Source organism: Macrotis lagotis, chromosome X, assembly GCF_037893015.1.
Source record: "Macrotis lagotis isolate mMagLag1 chromosome X, bilby.v1.9.chrom.fasta, whole genome shotgun sequence".
Lineage (NCBI taxonomy): Eukaryota > Metazoa > Chordata > Mammalia > Peramelemorphia > Peramelidae > Macrotis > Macrotis lagotis.
In genome coordinates this window covers 412616067-412633368 of record NC_133666.1, presented here as the reverse complement: position 1 = coordinate 412633368, position 17302 = coordinate 412616067, and the positions used below count along the sequence as shown (strand labels likewise).

Below are 17302 nucleotides of genomic sequence, written 5' to 3'. Positions count from 1 at the left end.
CAATTGAGGAATGGCTTAACAAACTGTGGTACATGTATGTCATGGAACACTATTGTTCTATAAGAAACCAGGAGGGATGGGAATTCAAAGCCTGGAAGGATTTGCATGAACTGATGCTGAGTGAGATGAGCAGAAACAGATAAACACTGTACACCCTAACAGCAACATGGGGGTGATGTTCAACCTTGATGGATTTGCTCATTCCATCAGTGCAACAATCAGGGACAATTATGGGCTATTTGCTATCTGCAATATGATTTCTTTCTCATCACATTCAACTTAGATGAATGTATACCATGGAAACAATGTAAAGACTAACAGACTGCCTTCTTTGGGGGATGGGGGAGGGAAGTAAGAATGGGGGGGGGGGTGTGAAACTAAAAATAAATAAAATCTTTCTTAATAAAAAGGTCCAGGTTGACTTAAGGATGATTTCTAAAATTCAAATAGAAGCAGGAAACAAGTTTCCTAGTATAAAGACTATATTTTGCCAAAGGTAAACACACATGTAAACATTTCAGGATAATTAAATGTCAACCAACACCATAACGAATTTAACAATCACTAACTATTTCTTTCTTTTTTTAAGGTTTTTTTGCAAGGCAAATGGGGTTAAGTGGCTTGCCCAAGGCCACACAGCTAGGCAATTATTAAGTGTCTGAGACCGCATTTGAACCCAGGTACTCCTGAATCCAGAGCTGGTGCTTTATCCACTACACCACCTAGCCGCCCCTTCACCAACTATTTCAAAACAAATATTTTGCCTCAAATAAAAGTTCTCCCAGCAAAAACAAATTTTACTGTCCTCTTCATTTTTAAAAAAATTCCTCATTTATATTATAAAAATAGCCTATTAAGTCATATTTGAATGGTTTATGTTCAATAATTAAAAATTAATAATTTGAATACTTATAATATCCTTTCCTAAGTCCTCCTCTCTTTAATATTTCTACTTCTATTGCCCTTTCTCAACTTTACATTACTCAAGGAGATTATCCATTCATAACATGTTTTAAATGCTAAATTCCACAATCAGAAAGAATAGAGTCTGAATGTAGATCAAAAGCATATAACTTTCATTTATTTTTTGTGTGATTTCTTTCCTTCTGTTATGTTTCTTCTTTCACAACAAGACTAAGGTGGAATGTTTAACAAGATTGTACATGAGAGGGAGAAAAAAGGAGGAGAAAAAAAATTAGAATTCAAAATTTTATAAAGAATTTAATATTGAAAACTATCTTTACATGTAAGGAAAAAATAAAATACTATTTACATAAAATATATACCCTAGTTTTCCAAAATCACTCAGTTTCCCTGAGTGGCTGAAGAAATACAATTGCTACATTAAGCAAAATTTAATTAGAAAAGTAAAACTGGTATTGCTTAGCCATATGCCACCATATTATAAAAGATGTCTTCAAAAAGCTATAAATAGGGGCAGGTAGGTGGCGCAGTGGATAGAAAACCGGTCCTGGAGTCAGGAGTACCTAAGTTCAAATTCGGCCTCAGACATTTAAGAATTACCTAGCTGTGTGGCCCTTAGGCAAGCCACTTAACCCCATTGCCTTGAAAAAAAAAGCTATAAATGCCAAATTCTATATTTTGTAATTTGTCCTAAAAAGAAAAATATTTCTAATCAGTTGTTAAATCCTCCAAATCCATTTTCAAAATATCTCTTGTATATACCCCTTTCTCTCCTCTGAGTCACACCTGGATAACACAATTTCCTGTTGATGGGTCTGCCTGGCTCAAGTCTCCAGTCCAATGTCTACTCAGCTGTCCTCCCTATTCTTGTGGATAGATAATTTGGCTTGGAGTCAAGACTTCAAATTCAGTTGTCTGACCCTGGATCAAGTCATTTCATCTCTCTCTCAGCTTCAATTTCCTTATCTGTCTTTTTTTTCTTCCTCAGCTCCATTTCCAGGTTTTCTTCAAGTCCTAGCTGAAAAATTATCTTCAACAAGAAGCTTTTTCCAGTACCCATTGTTAACTGCCTTCCTTCTGATTATCCCCAATATATTCTGTATATACTTTGTACATAGTTGTCTTTTAAGTTGTCTCTTCCCCTCCAAGCCCAGCTCAGCCCAGTATACTCCACTCCATCCTACTCCCATTGTTACAAGCTCCTTGAAAAGCAAGAATTGTGATTGGCTGGATTTTTTTTAAGTGTCTGGCACTTTTTAGGAGTTTAATAAATATTTGTTTACTTGATATTTTAGTTTTTTAAAATCTTTCTTACAAATTAAAGAACGAACCATGGAATAAAATAAACATGTTATAATTATCTCAGTCTTAGGTTCTTCAATTACTAAAGTAAATTAGTGTAAGCCCCCAAATTCTGCAAAGCTACTTGGCCTAGTAAATTATTCTGTCACAGCTAACTAATTCAACTATGAAACTAATTTTATACTCATTAATTTAATATCACCTGCTGAGGAAGAGGACAAGGCTACTAACATTAAGAACAAATAACAAAAATGGGCATGAAATATGTAATTTCTTATAAATATATAATTTCTCATAAGAGAAGAGTAAAGTGCTTACAGGATTTCATATGATGGAAAGTTAGAATGTGCTACAGACTAGCTATGGAAAGAAGAGGTCAGTGGAAACCACTAGAGATAAGAGGAAGGAAGATGAGCTTGGCTAGGGAAAGTGTCAAGGGAAAAATTATAATGAAGCTCATATGACTTTTGAAAGTGGTGCTAACCTGAAAATATGTGGAGAAAAATATGCCATTGCCTTGGTAGGATAGGTCAGGGGTAAAGGTCCAAATGGTTCTGGCAATCTTAGAAAAAACATATATAATCACTGACATTGTAACTCTTCTATCTGTGATGTAGTGTGATAACCGGATGGTGTGCTGTCTACGTTATCAGAAAGAGCTGGCTTCCAATCCTGCCTCTGACACATACTTGCCATGTGACAATTTAATCAGCAGAGGACCTGCTAATTCTAATCACTGAAGGGAGTTTCCCAAAAGGGAGATACAATCAAGGTGCAAAGCCTCCCTTGACATCAAGAAAAATAAAAAAAAAATGATAAAATAGATATTGATACTTGCTCACTGATCTGTTACATATGTAATTCTATATGATTCCAGTTACTTTCATAGACAAAATCCGCTGAATTTTCAGTATTTCACCCCCAAATACAAGGTGAGACAGAGTGTTTCAATTCCTTCACAAATAGAGTACAGTGCCTACACTAAGTAGATTCCTGTTATTCTCTGTATGTCACCAGTGTAAAGTTTGTAGACTTTTTATTCTATATGCTCATTTTCCATAGTCTAGAAGCTTCATTTTCACTTCTGTGTATAAGATATTTAGAATTGCTGATCTTGGTTTTAACTGCCTGAAAAATTACTGGGTGAGGCAGTTAGTCCATCTGCTTCACTGCAGGGCGTGTGTGCTGCCTCTGTCAGGCTCATTCAGTTCAAATCTTGACTCAGAAGCTGTTAGGGCCTCCCCCATCATCATTGCTTCCTGGTCAAGGAGCCCTCTACAGCAATTTAAGTATATACATTGTTTTTAAATAGTAATAATGTTTATAACTGTTAGTAAAAGCTCTTGATTGTGAAGATAAGTTAATAATGTGATCATGCTTTTACTTTTATGTTTGTGTCAAATGATAGACTGTAATAGGATGTAGGATAAACATAAAAATTGAGTGGTGCAGCAGATAGAGCACTTGGCATGATGCTGAGATGAGAGTTCAAACTCAGCCTCAGACATCTCCTAGGCAAGTCACTCAACCTCTGATTGCCTCAACCACTAAATAGGAATACCAATAATGATAATGATATTCCTGGGATTAATTCAAGTGAACTAATCTTTGTAAAGCACTTAGCAAGGTATTTAACATATAATAGTTGCTGTGTGAATGCTAGCTATTATAAATTATTATTATTATTATTATTGCTGTAAAATAGAAGTGAGGAAATCCAAGTTTTACTCTTAATGGAAATAAAGTCTCATTTTTGAATGCACTATATGTGTGGTAATATATGTGTGGCACTTAACAGTAAAAGCTGCACAGAATTGAAAACAAGTTTTCATTAGCCAAGAGAGTGAAATATTACCAACAAGGCTAGAATAAAAAATTTCTATTATAGCAATGCTCCCTCCTTCATTCATCAGCTCCCCTATAAAGAGGAGGTGCAATAACAACAGCTGGCTTGACTAACTGCTATACAATTCTTGAGACAATTTTGAGTATAGAGAAATTCAAAGTACAAGTAATCCTACATGTATTGTTACAAAAATCAATATAATTCCAATATGGGGAAAATAAATTTAATCTGATTCATATCACTCTCTAATATCATGGGGAGTGAGAGAAAGTAGAAGATGCAGATATGAGAAGATTCATATGGAAAATGGGGGCATTTGATTTAAACAAAAAGATGGAAAAAAATCAATTCTAATAACACCTTAAAGTAGGAAGACAAATATCGAAGAATGTCAACTTTACAAGTTCTAGTTAGGAGAGTCATAATAGATAATAGTTCACTTGAAAAGGGTATGGACAAGCAAAGAAAGTTAATGTGCTTTAATGCTGCAGGGATTACACAATCTGTGTACACGTAACTAAGAATGTGAGAAGCGTCCTGTATTTCACCTTGTTCAAATCATATCTGTATTACTGTATTCATATCTGGGAGTTACATTTTAAGGTTGTGTTTGTCCTTTGTATTCAAAGAAGACCAAAGACATCATGATGTTATGGTCAAGATAGTGTGTTTGACTGAGGCTGAGTCCAATATGACCTCACCTCATGTGAGTTCACATGAACATCTGGGAGAGATGACTCCAGGTTTGTGCATCTCTCAAATCCTTTATGATTCTGCTTCCTTTGACGAGGGGAGTTTTGTCTCACATGTCTCACAAGCTCTTCAGACTTGAGCGTCCTTTTGACACTCCTGGAGAACACTGATAAACTGCAATGTATTCAGAAAGCAAACACAACAGTGAAAATCTAGATTTTGTGTCAAATGAAGATTCACTGAAAGATCTGAGGTGATTTAGCTAAGACTTTGGAAGGACACAATAGCTATTTTCAATTAGAATGGCTGCTGCTTGTTTTGTTTGACTCAAAAAGACAAAACCAGGAATAATGAGGCAAAGATGTAAAAAGGGAAATATATGGAAAAAGATTTCTGACATTTAGCACCATCCAAAAGTGGAACAGGTTGCCTCTAGAAAATGATGAATTTCCTCTCACAAGAAGTGTTTGGGCAAAGGCTGGACTAGATGAACACTTGTTATATATGTAATAAAGGATGTTTTTGTTTAATCATGAGACATATTGGTAGTTTACATATTCTCCAATAACTGTTAAAAAATAATGTGGGAAAATTTATAACATGAATGTTCACAATTTAAAAAATTACCTTCAAATTTTGCAACCTACAGGCAAAGCTACAATGAAGACCATTACATACAATGGACAACTAGGAGCACCATTGGTAGTGTAGTTACCTTATATCTAGCTATAATAATGTTACATGTTTATATTATGTTATATTTACTTTGTATATTGCATTGTATATACTTTTTGTCTCCCCTGATGGAAAGTAAACTCATGACGGGTAAGAATTGGACGGGCAAGAATTGTTTCATTTTTGTCTTGGCATCCTCAGTTCAAGGCCTGGGGCATAGCTAGGTACATAATAAATGTTTGCTGATTGACTTAAGATGAAAAATGTGAAATTTGGCTGAAAAAGTAAGCTAGAGCAAGATTATCAAGGACATTAAATACTAGGCTAAAGAGCTGATCTTAAAGACAAGAAAGGGGGAACCTAGGTGGTGCAGTGGATAGGGCACTGGCCCTGGAGTGAGGAGGACTTGAGATCAAATCCAGTCTCAGACACCAGCTGTGTGACCCTGGTCAAGTCACTTAAATCCATTACCTTTAAAAAGAGACACACACACACACACACACACACACACACACACACACACACACACACGCCCTGAAAGTTTTTGAGCGAGGGTGTAACTTTGAGCAAGGAGACCTATCCAACCACTCGGTAATTTTGGCAATTGACCAAAAACTAGGTTATGAAACAGTCCAAGCTGAAGGTGATGAGGTGCCACCATAGAATGAGATTTTTACATGAAAAATAAAGGGAAAAGATGAACCAAGAATGCTGAGGTTTTGAACCTAGATGACTTGGGAGAATAGTGTGCAGGTCAACAGTGCCAAGTTCAGAGAGAATATGATAAATTCAGTTTTGAGTATGTCAAGTTCAAAGTGCCAATAGCATAGACATAACAATGTCCATTATTACTGTAGCTCTCGCAATGAAGAAGAAATTAGGGCTAGAGATTATGGTCTTTAGAAATAGCATGGCATAATGCATTTAGAGTTGAACCTGGCTGGAATCAGAACAACTTGGGTTAAAATCCTGCTTTAAACACTAAAACTGTGTGAAAGTAAGCAAGTCACTTAACATTTCTCAGTTTCAGTTTCCTCCTCTGAGAAATGGGGATGATAATGATATATAGACATCACAAAGTTCAAATAATGCAAGTAAGGTGCTCTGCAAACCTTTCTAAATTTTAATGATGGTGATGATCCAATCAACAGAATACTGAGTCAGAAGACCATGCTTAAATTCCAATACTTAACACGATCACTCCAAGAAAGTCACTTAATTTTTCTGTGCCTCAGGTTCTTAAATAAATTGATGAGCACTTATTAAGCTATGAAGAGTATCCCCATGCTAAGAATTGGAGATAGAAACACAAAAGTGAAAAATATATTGTTTTCCTAGTTTTGTTACTTCATTGCTCTATACCATTTCACTGAAACACTCCCATACTTCTCTGCTTTCTTAAAACCAATTTTTTTTTACTATGATGTGATTGTTTAATTCCATTTACCAAAATTTGTTTAAAGCCACTTCCCAATCAATGGGCACTACTTTGTTCCTAGTTCTTTGCTAGCAAGAAAAGTTTTGCTGTGAATATTTTGTAGGACCATTCTGATAGCCTTGGGTATGTACACAATATAGTACTTCTATAGCTTTTGCCACAATCATTTCTCACCCCTTCCAACCTTAACTATTTCCATTTTTTTGTAAATATCTTTGCTTATACAAATCTGATGGTAATGGAAATCAACCATTTTCATAAGGCTTTGGAGATACCTATATATCTTGTGTACAAAAAAACCAGACCTTTATGGTGCTTTCAGTTTGACAAATAGCTGCCTCAACACTACAGTAGGGAATCACTAGCCACCACTATTCTTTCCCTCTTGTTCTCAATTTTACTCTGATTTACTCCTTTTATAAAGCCACTCCCAACTCAATTTATCAAACTTTTGTCCTAACAAATGATGCTTGAGATTCTATGTATTTCAAGACTTCTGACAAAGATGGCAGAGAGAAGCCAGGCCCTGTGCTAAGGTCTCCTGATCTTCCCTCATTTACAATAAGAAACAAAGCTCTTAACAGAAATCCGATTGACAAAACCCAAAAGAGAAGCTAGGAGAAGAAGACCTACCTCAAGGTCTGTCTTAGGGGATCCTAGGTGAGTCAGGGGCAGAGAGCAGACAGCCAGTAGGGGCAGGGTGAGAACCATGGTACAAGAACCAACTGGAGAGTGGAGGCTTTGGCTGTGGGAGTGATGCTCTGGGGCTTACTGGAAGGGTGGAAGGTCAAGTTTCAGCCTCTAGTACCCCCTACTGGCTGGCTGGAGTTATTACACTCAATGAGCAAAGCCTCTAGCATACCCTACTGACCAACCCGTGTGGAGTTACTAAACCCAGTGAGCAAAGCCTCTAGGTTTTACTCTGTGAACCAGCCCCTCCCCAACACAAGATCTTAGGAAAATAAAGAGCGAGCAGCAGAAGGGGGGGTACATAGAAAAATTCCTAGAAGATAAAGACCCTAACTCAGAGAGACCTAGAACCTCTGAGGAGAAAATGATTTGATTTCCAGCACAGAAAGGCTTCCTTGAAGAAATCAGGAAGGAGTTTAAAAATCAATTGGAATATTTGGGAAAATAAATCTAAGAGAAGAGTAACAACTTGCAACAAGAAAACAAATCCTTGGAAAATAGAACTGGACAAATGCAAAAAGAAAATAATTCTCCCAAAATCTCAATTGGTCAAATGGAAAACTCTAACAAAAATAAAATTGACCAACTGGAAAAGGAGTTTGCGAAAGGTAAATGAAAAAAATTCTTCTCAAAAAAAAAAGAGAATGATATCTGTGGAAGTCAATGACTTCAAGAGACAACAAGAATCTGTCAAAACAAAACCAAAAAAATCAAAAGATATAAGAAAATGTAAAATAACTCATCAGCAAAACCAGTGACCTTGAGAACAGACTGAGGAGAGATAATCGAAAAATTATTGGTCTTCCTGAAAACATTGAAGAGAAAAAAAACCCTGGACCTAATATTACAGGATTTAGATGAGAAAACTGCCCCGATATCATGGAACCATGGGGCAAAATAGTTATTTAAAGATTACATCAATCCCCACCAGAAAAGGATCCCAAAATGAAAATACCAAGGAATATTGTGGTCAAATTCCAGAAATATCAAATAAAAGAGAAAATTCTGCAAGCAGCCAGAAACAATTTAGATACCAAGGAGCCGCAGTAAAGATTACATAGAACCTGGCTGCATCAACATTAAGGGATCGAAGGGTCTGGAATGTGATATTCCAAAAAGCAAGGGAGCCTGGAATGTAACCAAGAATTCATTATCTGGCAAAACTGAGCCTTCTCTTCCAGGACAAAACATGGACATTTAATGAAATAGGAGACTTCCAACTTTTCCTGATGAAAAAACCAGAGTTTAATAGAAAATTTGGACTTCAAACAGGAGACTCAAGAGACACATGAAAAGGTAAAATGACAAAAGGGTTAAAAAAAAAAATAAACTCTTATCCAATAAGATAAAACAGGCTATATGCCTACCTGGGAGAAAGGCTCTCATAACTCTTGAGAACTGTAACTCTAACTGTAACACCCAAGGCGGCTGTCAGGGGATATATTGGGGATATAAATTAACCCCCCAATTAAATATCAAATTAGAAATTCTACAAATTAAAGGAGAAATTAATAAAAAAAAGCAAGAAAACTAATAATAATAATAATAATAATAATAATAATAATAATAAAACCAATAATAAATAAAACCAAGAACTGGTATTATGTAATAACTAATAAAATTGGTAACCTTCTGGTCAATTTGATTTAAAAAAAAAAAGAAAGAAGGGGAGGCTAGGTGGCACAGCACTAGTCCTGGAGTCAGGAGTACCTGAGTTCAAATCTGGCCTCAGACACTTAATAATTAGCTAGCAAGTCACTAAACCCCACTGCCTAGCAAAAGCCAAAAAAAAAAAAAAAAAAAAAAAAAAAAAAAAAAAAAAAAGAAAGAAAAGAAAAGAAAAGAAAAATAAAATCAAATTGCTTAGTATCATAAATGAAAAGGGTGACCTCACCACCAATGAGAAGGAAATTAAAGTAATAATTCAAAAATCTCCAGGGCCAGATGGATTCACAGGTGAATTCTATCAAACACTTAAGAAACAACTGGTTCCAATTCTATATAAACTCTTTGGAAAAATAAGTGAAGATGGAACTCTGCCTAACTCTTTCTATATGGTGCTGATACCTAAACCAGGAAGAGTTAAAAATAGAGAAAGAAAATTATAGACCTATCTCCCTGATGAATATAGATGAAAAAAATCTTAAATAAAATCTTAGCAAAACGACTTACAACAAGTTATCACTAGGATAATACATTATGACTAAGTAGGATTTCTGGGAGAAATGCAGAGTTGATTCAATATTAAGAAAACTGTCAGTATAATTAATTATATCAATAACAAACCTATCATAAATCATATGATTATGTCAATAGATGTTGAAAAAGCTTTTGACAAAATACAGCAACCATTCGTACTAAAAACACTAGAGAACATAGAAACAGATGAATTGTTCCTCAGAATAATAAGCAGTATCTATCTGAAACCATCAACAAACATTATATGCAATGGGGATAGGCTAGAGGAATTCCCAATGGGATCAGGGATGAAACAAGGATGCCATTATCACCACTACTATTCAATATTGTATTAGAAATGTTAGCTTCAGTAATTAGAGAAGAAAAAGAAATTGAAAGAATTAGAATAGGGAAGGAAGAGACAAAACTCACTTTTGCAGATGACATGATGGTATACCTAGAGAATCCCAAAAACATCATCTAAAAAAACTACTAGAAATAATTAGCAACTTTAGCAAACTTGCAGGATATAAAATAAACTCTCATAAATCCTCAACATTTCTATATATGACTAGCAAGATACTGCAGAAAGAGCTAGAAAGATAAATCCCATTTAAAGTAACTTGAAACAATATAAAAATACCTGGGAGTCTACCTGCCAAGGCAGACTAAGAAACTTTTTTGAAAACAATTAAAAAACACTTCTCACACAAATAAAATCAGATTTAAATAACTGGAAAAATATCAACTGCTCATGGATAGGCCAAACAAATATAATAAAAAATAACAATTCTAGCAAAATTAAACCACTTGTTCAGTTCCCTACCAATCAAAATCCCCAAAAGTTACTTTAATGAGTTAGAAAAAAATGTAAGTAAATTCATATGGAGAAATAAAAAGTTGATAATCTCCAGGGATTTAATGGAAAAAAGTGCAAAAGAAGATGGTTTAGCCCTGCTAGATCTAAAATTATAAAGCATCACTCATCAAAATTGGTATTGGTTAAGAAATAGAGTGGTGAAATAGACTAGGTGCAATAGCAGGAAACAATTAGAGTAATCTGCTGTTTGATAAACCCAAACAGTCCAACTACTGGAAGTTAGTACAGCAGAAACTTGGCTTAGAACAACACCTCTCGCCCTATACCAAGATAAGATCAAAATGGATACAGGATTTGGACATAAAAAACAATAATAAAGGCAAACCAGGACATCAAGGAATAGTTTACCTGTCAGATCTATGAAAAGGGAAGCAGTTTATGACCAAAAAAGAGATGGAGAACATCATTAAAAACAAACTAGATAATTTTGATTACATTAAATTAAAAATATTTTGCACAGACAAAACCACAGTAACCAAGATCAAAAGAAATGTTGTAAATTGGGAAACAATTTTTACGACTAGTATTTCTGACAAAGGAGTCATTTCTAAAATATACAGAGAACGGAGTCAAATTTTTAAAAAGACAAGCCACTCCCCAATTGACAAATGGTCAAAGGACATGCAAAGGCTATTTACAGATGAGGAGATCAAAGCAATTCATAGTCACTTGAACAATTGGTCTAAATCAAATTAAAGCATCTCTGAAGTATCTCACCTCACACCTCCCAGACTGGTCAATATGAACAGAAAGGACAATGATCAATGTTGGAAGGGATGTGGGAAATCTGGGACACTAATACGTTGTTGGTGGAGCTGTGAACTCATCCAACCTTTCTGGAGATCATCTTGGAATTATGCCCAAAGAGCAACAAAATTGTGCACACCCTTTGATCCAGCAATACCTCTACTGGGTGTATACCCTGAAGAAATCATGAGAAAGGGTAAAAACATCACTTGTACAAAAATATTCATAGCAGCCTTGTTTGTGGTGGCAAAGAATTGGAAATCAAGTAAATGTCCTTCAATTGGGAAATTGGCTAAACAAACTGTGGTATATGTATGTCATGGAACACTATTGTTCTATTAGAAACCAGAAGGGATGGGAATTCAGGGAAACCTGGAGGGATTTGCATTAACTGATGCTGAGCAAGATGAGCAGAACCAGAAGAACACTGTAAACCCAAACCACAACATGGGGTGTTGGTCAACCTTAATGGGTTTGCTCATACCAACAGTGCAATAATCAGGCACAGCTATGGGGTATCTGCGATGGAAAATAACATCTGTATCCAGAGAAAGAATTGTGGAGTTTGAACAAAGACCAAAGACTTTTAATTTTAAAAAAAGTTATCTTATTGTGTAATTTTGCTATCCCTTATACTTTATGTTTCTTCCTTAAGAATATGATTTCTCTCTCATCACATTTAACTTAGATCAATGCATACCATGGAAACAATGTAAAGACTAACAGATTACCTTCTGGGGGGCGGGAGCGAGATTACAGGGGAAATTGTAAAATTCAAAATAAATAAAATCTTTCTTAAAAAAAAGATTCAGTGTACTTATGCTGCCAAACATCATACTGCATATAATTTCTCAGCTGCTTTCAGGGACAGTCTCAATTCTTTTAAACCATAAACTGGTTCTAATTTGCATCATTATTTAATAATCCATCCCAACAAGTAAAAATAGTATGGCTCAATGAGGAAATTCCTGTAATGTTTCTCAATTCAACAAGTGTGCAAGACAACCATGTTAGGCATTAGGGAGACATTTTTTTACAAGTTTCTGTATTCCAGGTATTTAACATTTCACTGGTGGTGAGAAAGACAATATGTCAATTACAAAGACAAGTAAACAAAAGATAATTTGAGAAGGTAAATGAGCCTTGAAGGAAGGTAAGGACTCTTAAGAAGAAGATGGGCAGGGACTCTTAGGAGGAAAATGGGAAAAGAGTGTTTTCTAGGTAGGTAAGAACCACCTGTACAAAGAAAGACTTGAAAGTGAAATCCAAAAAACTGAGGAGGTCAGTTTGGCTCGAATCTAGAATTGTTTTTTTTTTTTATTTTAGTACCTAGAACTTAATAAATACTTCTTCAACTAAGTGAATGAAAAGGATGAAGGAGTCAGGTTTTCAAAACCTCTTAAGTTTTGCGCTAGTGATTCATTGTCATACCAATGACTCTCAGCTTTCAAAACATTTAACTATGAAGTTCTACCAAGATCAAAAGATTTCAGATACTTAACCAGAGATAGACTTTGTGGACGGAAGGCCAACTTACCCTTTGAAAAGGCTTATAAATCACGACCTGAAAGTTGGCACCTGAAGTCTTCCCCACCCCCTTTTTGCCAAAGCAACTTTTTCTTTCCATTTCTTTCTTTAAAATTTTTTCATTAAGGACCAGGGAATATATATATGCATACTTATCTGGAATTTATACCCACACTAGTGAAATCATGGATCATTTTAAGTACTTCAGTACTCTTAATCTAAGTACTATTTTAAGTATTAATTTAAATATTATTAATATAAGTTATTATTCTATTCTAAGATAAGGATTAGATATGTGATAATGGCAAGCAATTTAATAGAGGTCTAAGGTATTAGTGAACTAATTAAGAAAATATATCAAGACCATCTCTAAAACCATAAATTATAAGCTAGATTCTCAAAAGACATTACTGTTGCGAGTATAAGCTCTTGGAGGTCTTTAGGCTGGGATAGACATAATGAAGGACTGTAAGTTTATACAAAGACAAAAATCAAGCATTTTATAATCTAGTGAGAAAAATAACACCTGCGTGTGTAGTCATATATAAAATATATACAACATAATAGAGAGCAACATAATACTGTAGGATTAAGAGAGACAGATATATAATTCTTGGGGTAGGGAAGATTAGAGTCTAAAGTATCAGGTCTGAAAGAGCCTTATTGTATCTTATCTCTTTTCACATACTCTATGGTTTAGCCAAACTGACACACTTCTTACATAAGAAACCAAAAAAATATATATATATTAAAAAAATGGTTGCATCCTTGGAGGACTGGAGTCAATAAATGAACTGGTGGAAACTGCTTCATGATATTCTAAAAGACTATTCTAAGAATAGTAACTTCTCTTGAGGCAATTGGTCATCTTGTATTCTAAAATCTGCTGTGGCATATAAATTTGCAACAACAACAACAACAACAACAACAACAACAACGTTTGTCCTTCATTCTCCAAGGATATCAGGGAGGTGATGCCATGACAAGCACATGAATTGGATTTGAGTGAGTAGGTGCTGTGCTAAGTTCACCAGCCTCATTTTCTCCTCCAGAGCCATCAGGGTCCAGTAGTCAGATATGAAACATGACAACTGGAGGTCCTGGATGTTAGGCAATGCGGGTTAAGTGACTTGTCCAAGGTCATACAGCTAGTAAGTGGAAAGCTTCTGAGATTGGATTCGAATTCCCATCCTTCTGACTTCAAAGGCCAGTGCTCCCTATCCACTGTACTTCCTAGTTGTCTTTGGCAAAAAAAATCGATGAAGAACTCAATAAGATATTCCAAATGAAATCAGCAAATGAAACCAAGTGAATTTAGAACAAATAGAACAAAGGTAGGATAAGCAGTTTGGCAAAAAATGTGTTAAATAATCATCATTTAAACATGAAAACATTATTTAAACAAGAAATAACTAGTTAGCACTTGAGTACCATACTGAATCACTCATCAATGTATAATAACACCATAAACATGATCAAAATCAACAAATTAGAAAATAAGCATAAATGAGAATATGTATGCAATTAAAATAGTTTCAATATAATGTACTTAAACAAGTTACTGAAAAACAGTAACAGTGGCACTATTACCATTTTCTAAGTTAAGCCATCTAATGGAAGTCTACTGTCATAAAGAGATGAAAAGAGTCTAGAAATCACTTCACTAAACATACTGATCTCCTTTACTTTGATCTCCTTGGTAAATGGGGAAGATACAGGTATAAAGAATATTTATCTTTTGGCAAAAGATAAGGTCTAGGGGTGCTAGGTGGCGTTAGTGGATAAAGCACTGGCCTTGGAGTCAGGAGTACCTGGGTTCAAATTTGGTCTCAGACACTTAATAGTTACCTAGCTGTGTGGTCTTAGGTAAGCCACTTAACCCCATTTGCCTTGCAAAAAAAAAAAGAAAAGAAACAAACCCAAAACATAAGGTCTTTGCTCTTTTAAAGATCATGACAACTATATCTTAAGTGATTCTGATCATGACTTTTTAGTGCTGGAATTCTTTTAACACCAACTTTTACAAAGATACAGTGAAAGCAAATGTACAAACAATACCTCCACCTCAACACCTTGGGGCACAATCTCCTCTATGTCACCTGGGGATGAGGATAGGAACTAAATTCACAAGTTAAATTGGTTCCTACAGAACATCATTCCCACCAAGTTTAAGTCCAAAGGTGGCACTACTGCCAAACAGGTCCTTGTTTCAGGTTTTGTTGACAGGGGTATAAAAGACCACTCCTTGATCCATGGGCTACCAATATTGGCTACATTGGCTGCAAAACTGAGCCTGAATTCTGTGGCTTACTTCTCCAACCTCAAGGGTCAGGGACTATTCCTTAAGAGTGGAAAAGAATGAACAAAAAGGCTGAAAACCTAGCTTATTTCTCACAGGGGAAGAAGTTCTAACAGTCCTTCCCTTTATATCAATGTCTGTTTCACCAGATGACAACATACCACAAGTGGACAGCTGAAGAAAATGAGGTCAAGAGGGCTGGAAGAAGTCAGTTAAGGACTTTTAAATTCTTGTAAACCCAGTAAGTTTTCCATGGACTATGTAGTTAATGAAACAGTATATCTATACCATTTTCACAAACTTTATACAACGTCAGGACTATATGCTGCTGCCAGTCTCTCATACGTTATGTCTTAAAGCTTTCTTAGAAATCACAAGAAAATGTTCTCAAAAGATTACTCAGCAATATAAAATTTAAGTGACATTATTTTAAAGAAAGAGATATCTGTCAAAGTTGTATTATAGCTATGCTTTTGTTTTGAAAATACCATTTTTAAAAAACTGTCACTTCAGGGGGCAGCTAGGTGGTGCAATGGATAGAGTACTGGCCCTGAAGTCAGGAGGATCCAAGTTCAAATCCAGTCTCAGACACTTAATAATTCCCTAGCTGTGTGTGATCTTTGGCAAGTCACTTAACCCCCACTGCCTTAAATAAAATTTAAAAAAAAGCAACTTTGTTACTTCACTCCTAAATCTACTGTTACTTATATAACTCAATCAATAATTCAGAAATTATTACTAAGCATTTACATAACTTATTAATACTAGTTGGACATAATATAATTGAGTTCAAAAAATCTGTTTTAAGTTATGCTTAGCTTAAAACATTTATAATGTCTTTAAACATAGGTCTGAAAAAATAAGCTCACTATAGGAATAGATTGACTCAATTATGAATTTGTATTCTCAGCACCTAGTACAATAAATGATACATAGTAGGCACTTAATACACATTTAGTAACTGTTATCTGTGTATAATAAATGTCTGCAAAATTGCATTTAGTTATCAGAGATTTAGGCCCTTAGAGATCATTTAGACTAATCCCTTTGGTTTACAGATGAGGAATTGCACTACTGCAGTATGATGGTATACTCCAAGAACCTTAGAGAGTCAACTAAAAATATAACTACAGTAAAATAAGGAAGATTCAAAATAAACCTGCATAAATCATCAGACTTATTTTGATTCTTTAATAAGAACCTTAAATCCCTTTCTACCAAGAACTGAAAAGATACTTCTACCACATTTTTTAAAATGTCCTATCACAAGGGTGTAATTGCTTTGAAAATTTGCAGTTTATGTCATTGAAATAATGAGTTAAAATTTCTAGTTTTTTAAAAGACCTCAATGAGAATTAGTCTTTCAACTGCTAATACTTACAGTGAAAAATACGAAAATCAATGTATGGATGAGAACCTCTTCTTTCTGATTCAAATCCTGCCCGACTCCTTACTCGTACATCTCCTAGATAGGGTCAAGAATAAAATACAAGCTTGGGAGACTGAACAGATAAAAATACAAATGAAAAGACACTGCTGTCAGCAATGCTCCATAGCAGCCTCAAAATCAGTGAGCTATACAACTTATTTAGTATTGATTTCTATGGGCCAAGTAGCTAAAAACATTTAAAGTACTCATGACTAAGGACAATCTATTATGATTTTTTTTATCATAAGAAAGCTCAGTATTTAACACAAATGGATGATATCAAAAATCCAACATTTATTCAAATTTGAGGGGCGGCTAGGCGGCAGTGGATAGAGCACCGGCCCTGGAGTCAGCACTGCCTGAGTTCAAATCCGGCCTCAGACACTTAATAATTACCTAGCTGTGTGGCCTTGGGCAAGCCACTTAACCCCACTGCCTAGCAAAAACCTAAAAAACAACAACAACAACAACAACAACAAAAACCCCAACAACAAATTTGATAAATTTCAAAACAATGGTTAGCATAGAAAATCTTGTTTCAGTAAACCTAAGTTTAAGCACACTATAGAAGTTGATTTAATGTTAAATATCTTCTTTGTTATTTTTATTAAGTTTGTATATGACAAAAATTACTGATTATTCAAAGTACAATAATGTCAAGTATCAGGTCTACT

At 35.0% G+C, this 17302-nt stretch overlaps 1 protein-coding gene across 7 annotated transcripts in view; it reads right to left on the bottom strand.

The window, feature by feature from the left end:
• The window catches only part of PDE7A (phosphodiesterase 7A), a 150511-nt gene that overhangs the window by 49062 nt on the left and 84147 nt on the right, over nt 1-17302 (bottom strand). For 5 of the 7 annotated variants that reach the window (XR_012471707.1, XM_074202059.1, XM_074202054.1 and 2 more), the window contains exon 3: nt 16581-16664. The exons of the other annotated variants lie outside the window; for them this stretch is intronic. Coding sequence is in view for 4 of the 5 variants with exons in the window: in XM_074202059.1 (XP_074058160.1) it covers nt 16581-16664 (84 nt within the window). In the remaining variant the exon portion in view is untranslated. The remainder of the gene's footprint in view (nt 1-16580; nt 16665-17302) is intronic. 7 annotated transcript variants of the gene reach the window in all.